This window comes from Dermacentor variabilis, chromosome 3 (assembly GCF_050947875.1).
Source record: "Dermacentor variabilis isolate Ectoservices chromosome 3, ASM5094787v1, whole genome shotgun sequence".
NCBI classification, from domain to species: Eukaryota; Metazoa; Arthropoda; class Arachnida; order Ixodida; family Ixodidae; genus Dermacentor; species Dermacentor variabilis.
Window position 1 is genome coordinate 23,664,843 of NC_134570.1, and position 14,115 is coordinate 23,678,957.

At 45.0% G+C, this 14,115-nt stretch overlaps 1 protein-coding gene across 2 annotated transcripts in view; it reads right to left on the reverse strand.

The window, feature by feature from the left end:
- Window positions 1-14,115, reverse strand: part of Mondo (MLX interacting protein mondo) — a 110,818-nt gene that overhangs the window by 54,551 nt on the left and 42,152 nt on the right. Inside the window, exons 8-9 of one of the 2 annotated variants that reach the window (XM_075684529.1) lie at window positions 8,827-9,309; window positions 4,213-4,665 (exon numbers count right to left, since the gene is read on the reverse strand). In XM_075684529.1, coding sequence (XP_075540644.1) covers window positions 4,213-4,665; window positions 8,827-9,309 — 936 coding nt within the window. The remainder of the gene's footprint in view (window positions 1-4,212; window positions 4,666-8,826; window positions 9,310-14,115) is intronic. The other variant, XM_075684530.1, reaches the window with a different exon arrangement.

A 14,115-nucleotide genomic window follows, 5' to 3' on the forward strand; every position in this document is an offset into this window, starting at 1 on the left:
ATAACCTAGTATGGTCAGCTGCCGTGCTGCAAATCGGCACTTTAAATTTAGTTGGAGGCCAGCACTTCTCAAGCACGTCAAAACACGCTGGAGGCATTGAAGGTGCATGAGAAAATCCAGAGCAAGAACGACGACACTGTCAAGGTAGCACAGGCATGTACGTATGTCATTTCAAGTTGCGCAAAACGGTATCCATCATGCACTCGAACGTTGCGGGCGCATTACAAACTCCAAACGGCATGACGTTAAATTCATACAAGCAGTCAGGCGTGTTACAAAAGCTGTCTTCGGTCGATAGTCGTCTGCCATGGGTACCTGCCAATACCCTGAGCATAGATCGAGAGATGAAAAGAATTCTGGTTCTTGTAGGCTGTCAATGGTGTTGTCAATTTGCAGTAGCAGGTAAATGTACTTGTGAGTAATCTTGTCAAGGAGCCAAAAGTCCACACAGAACCGTCTTTTTTCGCAACAAAGACAACAGGTGATGCCCATGCACCGTTTGAAGGTTGAATCACTTCGTGTCAAAGCCTGTCATCGACTTGCTTGTTAATTCATGACATTCTGCGGGAGACAAGCAATATGAGCGTTGCTGTAGTGGCAGTTGGGAGCCAGTGTCTATGTGATGCACAACAGTGGGCGTCCGGCCCAAGGAATGTCCCCTACTTCAAAAGAAGAATGAAATTCCTCTAACAGCCACAGAAGCTGGAAACACTGGGACGGCATAAGGTTATCAGCAAAGGAGGAACCAAATACATCACAGGGTGATGGAGCAGACGTAGAAATAGCACTGAGCGTACCGTAAGTTGCGCAGAATGTGTCGTCGGGCATGTCCATAACTTGAGTGGCTTCGATGGCTTCCACGCTGTCAAGACATCCCCTCGCAGCAGCATCACAACATATCGGGATGGGTTGCAAACAAAAATAGCGCTGGATCCCTCAGTGATTTCTACGGTCGCAAAAGGTAGCAGCAGACCTTTTCGGGTGCAAAAGCGGTCAGATGGAGAAAGTAGTGCAAAGGCATCAAAGATGCGGCTGCAATAGACGGACACAACCGTTGACAAGTTCGGGGGACTGTGGTGTCGTCTTTGAAGAGTAGCTTGCTCGAAGCTGAAGGACTGTCGGCCAGCGTCAAGTCTGACAACAGCGAGAGTTCTGTTTCGGCATGTGCGCAATAAATCACGGCAGTGTGGCAGGAGAGAAAATCCCAGCATAAGATGAGGTCATGCGAGCATGAGAAAATTATGATGAATTCGATGGCATACAGAATGTCCGCAATGACAACACAGGCGGTGCATGCTGCTACGGGGTGAACACGCTGGGCACAGACTGCATGGAGGGTTAGTCCAGAAAGAGGCGCCGCCACCTTTTGAAGTAAATGGCTAAGTTTTGGGTCATGACGGATATGGCAGCTTCATTGTCAACAAGTGCAGATGGGTAAACACCATCCACAAACACGTCTATCACATTCGATGGGCTTCGTTGAGGGCTTTCAGATTTCAATAGTGTGGCAGCCCGTGCCTCGTGGACTGCAACAACTAGTTTTTCTCTTCTCGAAGGTTGGGACGAGGCCGCATCGGCGATAGTGAGCGACATTGTGGAGAAGGCGAACAGCGAGCAAGAGCGAGTCAGAAGGCGGGTCATCATATGGGCTAGGAGAACCGAAAAGACGACTTGTTGTGTATGATGCGGGTGCTAGAAGGCTGCACGCAATTGCAATAGCATACCATGTGGCTGGCGTAGCCGCATGCAAAGTATATTGGTCAACTGTCCGACATTGTGCGGTTCTCACCCGTGCTCTTGGGACAAAGGAATGACAACACGGTAGTGCAAGCAATCACAAGGGCATTTATTGCATTTTTCATAGATCAATGCCTGCTAACCGAGTTCCTATCCATAAAACATGCCAATGGGTGCACGACAAATCGCAAAAGTCTGACTCACCACGACCGGCAAACGAGCGAATATGTTCGCCCCATGTTAGACATTCAACGCCTGGTCGTTCGCGCGTACAGTCACGTGAACAGTGACGCTTTCAAACAAGGCCTCGCACGACGACCTCGCAGAAGCATGGATCGGCACAAGCGCAGGACGTGCGTGCCACTTGCCGACTCCAAGCCAAAGAGGAAGTGCTTTCTCCTTTCCGCGCCCAAGTAACCCCACCGTTAGGTGGCGTTAGCACAGCCATACTCACGCCATCTCTCGCAATGCGCTTCAACTACACCGGCTGTCATAGTCACGAGGCCACGCGGCAAAGCCGGATTACAGGAGACGGGAGCTATGCGGGAAAACAACATATCAGGGGACACATGAGGGTCGCGCATCCCCGCAACATATGCCACCTATCCGCTGTGGCCATCTAGGTCGCACCTATGGCACAGGAGGCGTTGTACAAGCTGGTGGAATGGTTGCCTAGTGCGCTGCAGTCAGGGTCTAGATACAATGTTGGCGCAGCTGAGAGGAACACATTGCAGAAGTGGTTGGGGCCAGGCAACGACACTGGCGTAGCTGAGTGGTGCAGGCACATGGATCTGTGGGGGCCAGGCGACGACATCTGCGGAACTGAGAGGTGCTGCCACAGGAACATTTTAGCGGGGCTCAGGCAACGCCACATTGATCTTGTGCTTAATGGTGTAGCGGAGCGGAGTCACAAAACGTGAGGAGGGCTCCTGCATATGCTGCAGCTGCGCAAAGGTCAGCAACGATAGCTGGTGGGCAATCTCGTGGACGAACACCTTCATTTCCTCGAGCAATGCAGACTGGTCTGAAATTGTAGCCAAACCAGCAAGGCGTTTGTCATCGCAGGAAGAAGAGCAATGGGTCAACAACAGTTGCCTCCGTAACTCTTCATAGCTTTGGCACAGTCTGATGATTTCAGCCACGGAGCCAGGATTCTTGGCAAGCAACATGTGGAAGGAGTCGTCTTCTATACCTTTCAGCACATTACTGAAATCAGACTCCGCCATGGATGAGTTAGCTTTCTTGCGTAGGTCCAGAATGTCTTCAATATAATTGGTGAATGATTCACCTGGCTGCTGAGAGCGTGCCCGCAAACGCTGCTTGGCACGCAGCTTACCAACAGTGGGGCGACCAAATACATAAACGAAGATGGTCTTGAAGATGGACCAGGTCGGCAAATCAGCTTTGTGGACTCTGGTTGTTATACTATAGGCTGACATCACCCGCGAGGTAGAACAGCACATTGTTCAGTTTGACTGGTTCGTCCAACTTGTTATGCGTGCTGACCCTCACGTACGTGGTGAGCCAGTCTTCCACATCAATGTCAGCCATGCCAGTAAAGATGGCAGGGTCGCAGTGACGAGGCACACTAGGACACGCGGTCGGTGCAGGAGGAGGTGGTTTTTTTGCTGGGCGGTGTCCTGAGGCATGGTAGATGGCAGCGTACGGGATCGAAGTTCCAGGGTGGGAGTTTTGAGGGCACAGCATTCTCTCCACCAAACGTTAAGGTATTTATCTGATCGGATTAGGAGCAGCACAGCAGCAACAGTCTAAGCGGGGCGTGGACTCCGGGCAAAAGCAGCATTCCCAAGCAAAAGTTTGGAAGAGGATGACCCACTAGAAAGCGCTGGAGAGGACAAACCACTGTACCATTCTAATTCTTCTCTACAAACCGTTTACTTCTGCAAATTACTGTTATCTCTGTGCATGATCAATGGTGCAAATTGACATTTTTGCTTGTCAGGCTTTTCAAAATGTGTGCCTGCAAGAGAGCAAGGTTCAGGCACACTATACTGTGGCGTGTCTTATAAAGCACTTGGCATCCTTATAGATTGTTCATTTTTTCCTACAGACAATTTATAGACTTCCTACAGATAACCTTCTTGACCTTCAGAATATGTTGTGGCATGATCAAGTGTACAGGCATCAAAAGACGGTGGGAAGCATACAAGCTGCCCCACTGATACCTAAAACTGCCACCTTAATCTAGATGCGGCAGGGACACTGCCAAGCTAAGAACACAGGGCGCCCTGTCAGACAGGACAAAGACCACATGCTCATGCATTTAATTCACTGAGTAACGTGCATTCCAGCAGAGCTGTGTAAAATGTCAACCCTTTCAGCATTTCTCAATTAGGCTGCACTGCAATAAAGGTGTAGCTACATCCTTCCACCATGAAGCCAGTTGAAATAAACTAAATCTCTCTAGAGCGTTTCTATGACACACTCAGACCAGAGGAACAGCACAATACCAACCGTAGCAACCTTTGGCATGGCGAAGCTAATGTTCTTGCCAGCAGCAGGGGCCGTGTTCTCAGCAGGCACGAAACCACCAGTTACTTGGCCCATGAGGCTGCTGCTGCTTCTGCTACTGTACTGGCTTTCCATGCTCTCCATCGTTTCTTGTGATGCAGGGTACAACAGCCGCTTGGCTGTGGCACCCCCCTGCACAACCTTGTCGCCTGCATGGTGCTCAACAACCAGCCTGGCACCTTGCCGCAGGCCATTCACGCTAGCAGGCGGCACAGTGGATGCAGGTGCTCGTGGGAACACTTGCAGTTCGGTAGGTGTTGGTTGAAATGGACTGTTGGAGGGACGTGGCATCAGCTTCGGAGGAGGCCGCAACGGCTGTTTGGGCACATACTGTGGTACTTCTGCTCCAAAAGCCATGGTGGCTAATGGTGGCCTAGGTGCAATCGCCAGGGGAAGCTGAAAGGAGGGGAGGGGAAGTTATAATTTCACTCAAAACATGAAGTGACAAAGATGGTTGGTGCAACATTATGCACAGCAAGACAAGTAAAATTCAAAGTTTATTGCAGCAACAGTCGCACATGTTTGAAAATGTGCAAACAATCTGTGCATCATTATATGTCCAAAGTCAGGCTTAAAGGGACACTAAAGGTTAATATTAAGTCAACGTGGACTGTTGAAATACCATCCGAGAAACCTTGAAACGCTTGTTTCGTGCGAAGAAGAGACTTATTTTAAGAGAAAATGCGTTCTGAAGCGTCCGCGTACCTCTAGCGCAGTTCAAATCACCCGCCCTCCGATCGAGGAGTATTGACGTCATGGTCTCATAGTGACGTTGCACTGTCGGTGAGTAAAACGGCTCCCGCAGACGGCGCTATGGCTTTTCTGCGCAAAACGCAAATGCGCGGCCAGAAACAGAGCCGAAACAGAGCCGACAGCAGTGCGAAAGCGGAGCTATGGTGGCTAGCGGAAGAAAAAGCGTGCGACGATAAGCTGGTTCGTTCGATTAGCTAGTTCTTCTTCGCGATGCTGCGCTTGAGTTCAGTGATTTAAGCACTGATGAACATGACCTGCTGCTGAGGGCTCGCGCTGCCGGCGTCGTTGCGTACTACTATGCCGGTGGCCTGCTTTGAAAGGCACTCCACGTGACTTCAGTAAGTCGGCGTTGAACTCGTAATCCTCTGGACGAAAGTGCAGTGAGCACACTATGTGATTTTTTGGCTCTTTGTCAGCGCGCTGTGGCAGAGGTACGGCACTTAAACATTTCGAATGGAGAGGTTCACTCGTTGGCACACAGTGATAGGTAATGTTGGATTCGCCGCTGCAACTGCCCTTGGCCAAGTTCCGCGGACCCTTCGCGCATCCCACGACATCACATGGACGTGGCATTCTTGCTGCTTGTTCCAAATTCAAGTTTCGTGAGCCAGCAGCACCACCGCAGCATGACGGGATAAAGAAACAACTGAAACTCCAAAGCGCGCGCGGCGCAAAGTCGAGCGAAAACGAAACCTTTCGATCACCCGTACTACTCAAGGGTAATGTCAAAATGTTATTTTTTTCTTAGAATCGAAAAGAAGTAGGCAAGTAGCATTTTCTTCCGTCTTATAATCTAATGAAATGATCTTTTTAATACGAGTAGTTGAGTACTAGTGACATAAATTGTGATGAGGAGTGCTTTCGTCATCGGGCTAGTACTGGAATGTCGCTGGGGGGTCTCAAATTGTGTCATGCATTTACCTCAATTTCTCAGTTACTAAAGCTCTGTTCGCGATAATATTGACGCCTTAGACGTTCTAGAGCATTGCTTTATGACTTTCACTTGACTTTCTGGTAACCTTTAGTGTCCCTTTAATATGTGCCTCTAGAGAACTGTGCCTATTGCCTCTTACACTTTGTTTCGAACGCCCTTTTTAAACATAATATAGCTGGCTGGTAGCACTATCGCAAAATATTTAACTTAAGGCAAACGCCAATTTAATTACTTAGAATAATAATGATTAAATACCACGAGAAACACTGAAATGCCCCTACAAGACAACCGCTGAACTGGTTTCAACAAAATTTGTTATATCAGAGAAAAAAAAAAATCTAATGACTATATGAAGCAAGATTTTGGTCTGGGGCCTGGGATCTTTTAAAAAAAAATATGTTGAATATTGGTAAACTTTCAAAAAAGAACTGATACAGCTGGAGCATTCCTTTAGTAAGACCTATCACTTGTATAAATGTTTGGAATTCTTTCACAAGAAAGTAACAAAGCAGAGTGTCATTTGAGAGCCAGATGCCTCACAAATCAAAATGAGGTTATGGATTGCATGTTAACAAGTTGTGCATGATAAATGGTTCTCAGCATGCCCACTAGTACAATCTTGATGATAAGATTTCTTTTGTTTTACGTCTGAATTAGTGCTGAGCTTATGCGTTGATGCTTGAATTAAAACCAGCCACCACCTGTCACTATCAGCATTAAAAATTGGATATTCCAAATACGCTATCACTCAGAAGTTAGCGTAGCCTAGTACTGTTATACCTGTAATTACAAACTTTATTATAACCAAGTTCTCTATACTGTATAACAAAGTACTTAACATTTTATAACTTCTTGTCCATAGAACATCATGTATTTTGAACCTCAATATGACAAAGTGTGTTTATATATGATTTCAATGTAACGAAATTTCACTGTCATCGCGGAAGGAATATGCAGACAATAAATGGAAGCTTCCATGGATGCAGATGGTCAATTGGTCAAATTACATGCAATTGCTTTCCAAGCGCACCTCTCAAATCGTGTACCGTGAGGTTGAAAGCGACCCCCGAAGCGTAGCAGTGCCATGTTGCATATAGAGTTCAAGTGCAACAAGATCCTATTGCGAGCTGCATGCTGTATGCTTTAGGTGCAAGTGAGAGCATGAGAGGGTGAGCTGAGAAGAATGGTGGCTTGATGAGCGCCATCTTCCAGCACAAGCAAGGGGAAGGAGGGGAACGTGTGGCAAGGTGATCAAGTGTGCCCGAGAGCAGAGAGGGGTAGAAAGGGCGAGGCAGCCATGCGCGCTTCTTTTCTTAGCATGGCTGCGGCTGCACATGGCTGTCAGATGCACTGAAGCGAGAGACAAGTGAAGCACTCGTTTCCGCTGCCAGCACTTTCTATGATAGTGTCATCCCACTGCAGGCGACACTACTAGCTGGAGGGGGGAACGCAATAGCGTGACTGGCTCCACTTTGTACCACCAATGTGAAGAGATCATTGACATGACATGAAACCATACCTTTTGCCGCCAACTCTCAATTTCAACAAAATGATTTTTTTTTTCTAACTCAAATCCGCTTTTTTCGATTGCCTGATATTTCAGAAAATCTTGTTGCCCGTTCCATGAAGGAAAAATAATCGACAACCGTACTTATAGGCATAAAAGATCAAATTTCAATAAAACAAAATTTCCATATAGTGAAGCAAACTGCCAATTTTACATACTTTGTTATATCGACGTTGAACTGTATTGCATTAAAAAGCAGAATTTGTCAGAAGGAAAAAAAGTTCATAGTTGTGTGTTATTGTAAGTAAGTGTCACAACAGCTCCCAAAGCACTGTTGGGAAGCTTCCAAGGTAAATTCCGGACAAAATTCACCATAATCTTCACCCTTATCATCAACACCTTTCTGGTACGCTCTCTTTTTACTCCAGTGGCCCTTCCCCAATGCTGGGTGGCAGGTGAGAACCTTGATTCAGGCTGACCTTTCAGCTTTTCTATCATAGTATGCATCACTCTCCAGACTACAGTAGGATTCTGTACATTCTCGTAAAATCTTTGTGAAGATTATAGGTGACAGGTTTTTGATCAGAGCCGTACAGAATGTATTTCCAACAATGCGCACCACTTATGTTAGGCCCAAGAATGCACGTTAAAATGCAACATGCTCAAAGCAGACAAACGGATGAAATGCTGTACAACCTTTCTTTATGACAGCAGCCTCAATTGTCTTGTTGCACTGTTTTTTACAAACTATTACTACATTTTTAAGTACAGAGATGCTGTCATACGCCATTATTTTTTAAGGTGACATGGCTGTCAGCTTTGGCACATTGAGTAGAACTTCCACTAACAAGCTGCATTTCAGGTCTGGCCACCAACACCAAAGTCTGAACAACTATGTAGTTATTTTATAAACCACCCCACAGCTCAAGCATGTAACTGTGCTCCTGAACATTGCAGCTGGGCTCACGTTCAAAGCTTACCAGAGACTGTACTTCCTTACAAAAAGTAATAAGCAACTAGCTTCTGAGAAGCGCTTTACCAGTTTCTTTCATGCATAACATGCATTTTTAGATACTACAATGATTCTGATACTCAATTCTTCTATTCTTTGCCATGTGCAAATGTGCAAATCCTTCCCTTGCCAGTATTGGTAAGACAGGTTTCCCCAATGTGATCTGAGTCTATTTTAAGACAGGTGAATGAATGGTATGCCTTCCCAAACATGACCAAGCTCTCGCCTGTGTCATCTGCTCAGCTGTGAATCTAGACTTTTACCCCATGATCAGCGAGAACTCCCAGTAACAATCTGCTGCCTCAACGTGGATTGCATCACAAACCACCACAAACAAGACCCAGTTCTTGCCTGTGCAGTCTGTTGGGCTGCAAATCCTGGTAGGATTGCTTGTGCCTGCTGCGGTGGCGCTGCTGCTGCCTGTTCCACAGTTAGAATCATAGGTTCTGCCGGTGCTTGCCTCAGGAATTCATATTCGCCCAGCGCAGCAGCTGGCGGCGAAGGTTGCTGTTGTTGCTGCTGCTGTTGCTGTTGCTGCTGCTGTTGATGCTTCTGTTGCTGTTGTTGCTGCTGCTGCTGTTGTGCAGCTGATGCCATGAGTCCTTCGATGCTGCTCACTGCTGTTGTTGGCTGCTGAGGTGACAGTGCAGGGGCAAAGGGAGCAGCCTGGCCCTGCAGTGGCTGCATCTGCTGCGACCGCTGTGGTGCCTGTGGCTGAACACTTGTGGGTGGGGGCGGTTGTTGCAGCTCATGATTAGAAACAACAGGCTGCTGTCGGGAGGTCGCACCATACACAGAGGTAGGCCGCTGCTGCTGCTGCTGCATTCCAAATGGCTGCAAATAAAGTTATATATATAAAAATATTTTTACTGGTTAACAATGCGCTTATGGGCTAGGCAGTTCTTCCTACATGCCACACTTAAAGGGTCCCTGAAATGGTTTCGACAAATTTTGTGGAGGCGTAGTAAAACATTAGCGCCAGAATTAAAGTGAAATGTCTCATATTAAGAAAGCTACAGATGATTACAAATTACCCTCCTCCCTTTTGCTTTTTATTCTCAACTCGTTCACCAAGTGATTGGGTTGGTTTAAGCTCAGCCTTCACTGGCTCTGCATCATTATGTGATGTCGTGTCTACTTCCAGTTTCTTGGAGCCAGCGCATGAAGCCTCTCCAACTTCTCCACTAGCTGCCTGGTCTCCTGCTAGAGCGATCCAAGCCGCGTGCTAGGGATGGTCAATTAATTTTTTGTTCGATTACCAAGTAATCATTCATCATTTTAGCCTTTAATCGATTAATTGCTCTCGATGCAGGGTTTTTCATTAAATAATTACTTAATTGAAATTTTTGCAAGGTACTTTATAAACGGTTGAAACACAATTATCTATTTTTGTAGGACCCTATGTTAATGTTCGAGGTGGAACCAAGTTAAACACAAGTGCATAAACATTTGACAAAGGGTAACCTTCAACTTGTTAAAGATTAAGTATAGTTGGCACTAGCGACTTTGAAAACGTAAACAATTTATGTTATAAAATGACACTTAGTGCAGAGTTAAATTAGACACATGGCACTAGTGAATCCCTGAACAGTACAGTTAAACAAGAAATAAGAAAAATGACAAAAGTGAATGTGAAGTCCAGCTGAAATGTGGAAGAAATTGAAATATGTACAAGGGCAAAGAAAATTACTGGTTTAGGATTTTAGACCACATGCTATTTTCTACAGAGCGAAGGAATGTCAATTGGCTGGAATGTTCGCGTGAAACCAACATCTTTGAATGGCCATAGAACCACTATGCGAGAATAGATGCTTGGACGCTATAGATTTGCTGGAATTTACATAAACTCCATCGCTATGTCAACATACATGAGCGTGTGCTGTGCCGACTTTACCGACGTACGTGCTGCACCCCGGCTTTAGTAGACTGGGAATGACTCGGCTATCAACGACTGGCTTGCTATAGTAAGCCTTGAATTGCAAGGCCATTTGAAGCCTCCAGCTTCGGGCAGCGTGTGTAGTTGAGGGGAAGAGACAGTAAGCGCTCAGCTCGGCATCACTTGATTGGCACTCTGAAAAACAGTGGACAGTCCTTCTACTACAGCCGCACAGTCACTGCTTGTACTGCTTATACTGCTTGTATGCCGCCATGCCAGTAGGATTTCAAAATTTTTGCACCACTCCTATCAAACCCTCAAAAACGATTAATTGAACAGGTCTCATCGATTAAGTCAATTAAATGAAAGGTGAACATAGATGATTAATTGTTTTGCAGGATATAGTTAATCAATTAATTGATCAATCATTCATTCATATTACCAACCCTACAGCGTGGGTTGCAAGCGTTCTGTCACAGCACCAAGCATTTTGGGTTTTCCGATATTCCGGTAGGTAGTGAGGCACTGGAAGTGGTAAGGGAATACATATACTTAGGGCAGGTAGTGACGGCAGATCCGGATCATGAGACGGAAATAATCAGAAGAATAAGAATGGGCTGGGGTGCGTTTTGCAGGCATTCTCAGATCATGAACGGCAGGTTGCCATTATCCCTCAGGAGAAAAGTGTATAATAGCTGTGTCTTACCAGTACTCACCTACGGGGCAGAAACCTGGAGGCTTACAAAAAGGGTTCTACTTAAATTGAGGACGACGAAACAAGCTATGGAAAGAAGAATGATGGGTGTAACGTTAAGGGATAAGAAAAGAGCAGATTGGGTGAGGGAACAAACGCGAGTTAATGACATCTTAGTTGAAATCAAGAAAAAGAACTGGGCATGGGTAGGATGTAATGAGGAGGGAAGATAACCGATGGTCATTAAGGGTTACGGCCTGGATTCCAAAGGAAGGGAAGCGTAGCAGGGGGCGGCAGAAAGTTAGGTGGGCGGATGAGATTAAGAAGTTTGCAGGGACAACATGGCCACAATTAGTACATGACCGTGGTAGCTGGAGAAGTATGGGAGAGGCCTTTGCCCTGCAGTGGGCGTAACCAGGCTGATGATGATTATTATTATTATGATGATGATGGTGATGATGATATTCCAGTAAGCGCAGGTGAGCTGAGTGTTTTCACGGATGGGTGGAGACATAAACTAAAGCCCCTCCATACTACTACTGCTGTAATCAAGGGGCCTTAGCATAAATGCAAGTGGCCTGCACGGTTCAGCCACCTAGTGGTGCAGAGCTTAACCTGCCAAACACCGAGCTACTGTTGCTGTAACCAAGTGTAAAACAATTTAAACATTTAAAAAGATGTGTTAAATATTACACTCCTGCTGAATATTTACGCCAGCTGCAAAGTAGAACGCACTTAGTTACTGCTATATTAGCTCTCCATTCCTTATGTTGAGCTCTGTGCCACCAGGTGGCTGCACCATGCAGGCCATTCATGTTTGTGCCTCCGCTCATCCAGTAAATATGCCAAGTCCGCTTGAGCTTGCCTTTGCCCAAATAGTGAACATGCTAAAACTCTATTGTGGTAGTAATCCTCTGGCATGAAGTGATGGCTACAAACACATAGGTACTGGTGCTGACTGGATACCGATAGCCTGATGTGCTACAGCCACTTCTCTCACATGTTGCCTTGCAGAGGGCATGATGTCGCAGCTAAACATGTCGCCGATCGCTAGATTTGCAGCCCGCAACATAACAACAGCGATCTATGGTGCTCGCAAAAAGAAAGCTAGAGATCAACACTGACTGCACAGCTCGTGTCAACACAGAAGGCGTTGTAGCACAAGCTGATGACACTTGCTGTGTGCCGGAATCGCTTGAGTATAGTGATAAATTGTTGTGTATTCCCTTTCTGTTACTTTCTTTTTATAGAAACAAATTAACCAACATTCCAACTATTATGAACAACAGTTGTTCACCATAAAGCTGGAAAAATTATCGATGACGTGACCCAGGGTTGCCAATCAGATAGCTTGTCCAACTAACGTCAATTGGGCCAACTACGTCATTTGGCAGGGGGTCGCTGAAAACTTAGGCGTGCGATGCTGCTGTAATCAGCGGCAATGCACATTTTTAAAAATTTATAATTAATTACACGCTTTATGCGGAGGGCTTAAATTTGCCAATTAATGATCATGAAGGCCTACCCTAACGACACAGTATGTTTGTAGAAAACCGTCACAATCGTTTCAGGGTCGCTTTAAGAGGGAGGAAAAAAGAAAACATCTTGTTGCACAGGAGAAGAATCGCAAAGACAGAAAGCCACTTTTCAATTCTTTCACTTTCAATTTCTGAGGAAGTAATAGTACTTGGCTTCAATAAGGGCTGAATGTATAATAAAAATGCTAAATGCATAAAAAGCAAATGTTGAAGTACATATGTAACAGTAAACCAAATGATCACACTGCCTTTCAGATAAATAAATTGTGCAAAGCAGCAATTTTATACAAACCATGTTGAAAAGAAACTGTTGTTTCAATTTATGGCACGTCATTTATTCTTATTTTCATACAACCTATCTTGCTGGATTGGAAATTTATTCTTAAATTCTTAAGATACAGCTTTGCCTGAAGGCGTTACAGCAGGGCGCTTACAAGCTTGGAAAAAAAAGAAAAGCCTTTTCATTTACACTGCACACTTGCTCAATTGACAGTTGGTTTCGCTGAGCGATAGTTTTTACAAAGGAAAAAGAAGGAAAAAAAGGAAGAGAGAGAGGGAAAAAAAGGGGGGACTTGGCAAAGAGGTTTGTCCTGGCCTGGTATTGTCAAATTTTGCATGTGTAATCAGCACGCACAGATGTGTAATTTGGCAATTTCAAGTAACCATCACTATCAATTCCTGTTATCTATTTATTGATATTTGGTACTTTAATTTTAACTGCAATTTTTTTTCGATGACATGAAAATGGTTCCCAATTCAACTTTTTACACCCCAGTACAACTGCAGTTCCTTTCATACATACCAAAGACGAACCTGGCTACTATGTTCCTGAATTTTTCAATTTTATCGATAAGGCATACATGAGATGGATCCCAATGAGTACAAGAATATTCCAAGATAGGTCTATTACATGTTAGATGTGCCATGCTTCCAAGGTTTCAGTGTGCATATATTAAATTCCTCTGAACATGATTCAACACTGCACCTGCTTTAGCAACCATATGGTCTACATATGCATTCTAAGAACAATCATCCGACAACAGCACCCCTAAATATTTATGCATGAAGTTCTTACTTAAAATGTTAGTCCCTATAGAGTAACATGTATAATTTTCTTCTTTTTAGTAAAACACACATGTACACACTTCTCCATATTCTATTCCATTTTCCACTTGGAACACCATATATGAATATGTTCTAGTTACTCAGACCATAGCGATTAAGTGATGCAGACAAGAAAGAACAAGCTTATGTTTTAACTTTCAACTGATTTTTATTTTCATAAGTGACACATTTATATCTGACATAACAACACCAGACAGCAACAAATGGAAACAGACAGTGCAAATCACTGCATGTGCAGAGGAGCAGCAGAGTCAAGGTAGCTGTGACCAAGCTAGCTTCCACAATTTCTAGCATATGTTTATCTGCACTTTTGTACAACACACAACATACTTCAAACAATAGTTCAAAACCATGATTACCACAGTGCACTGACATGTGTCCATCCTGATATTGATAACTTTTGCTTA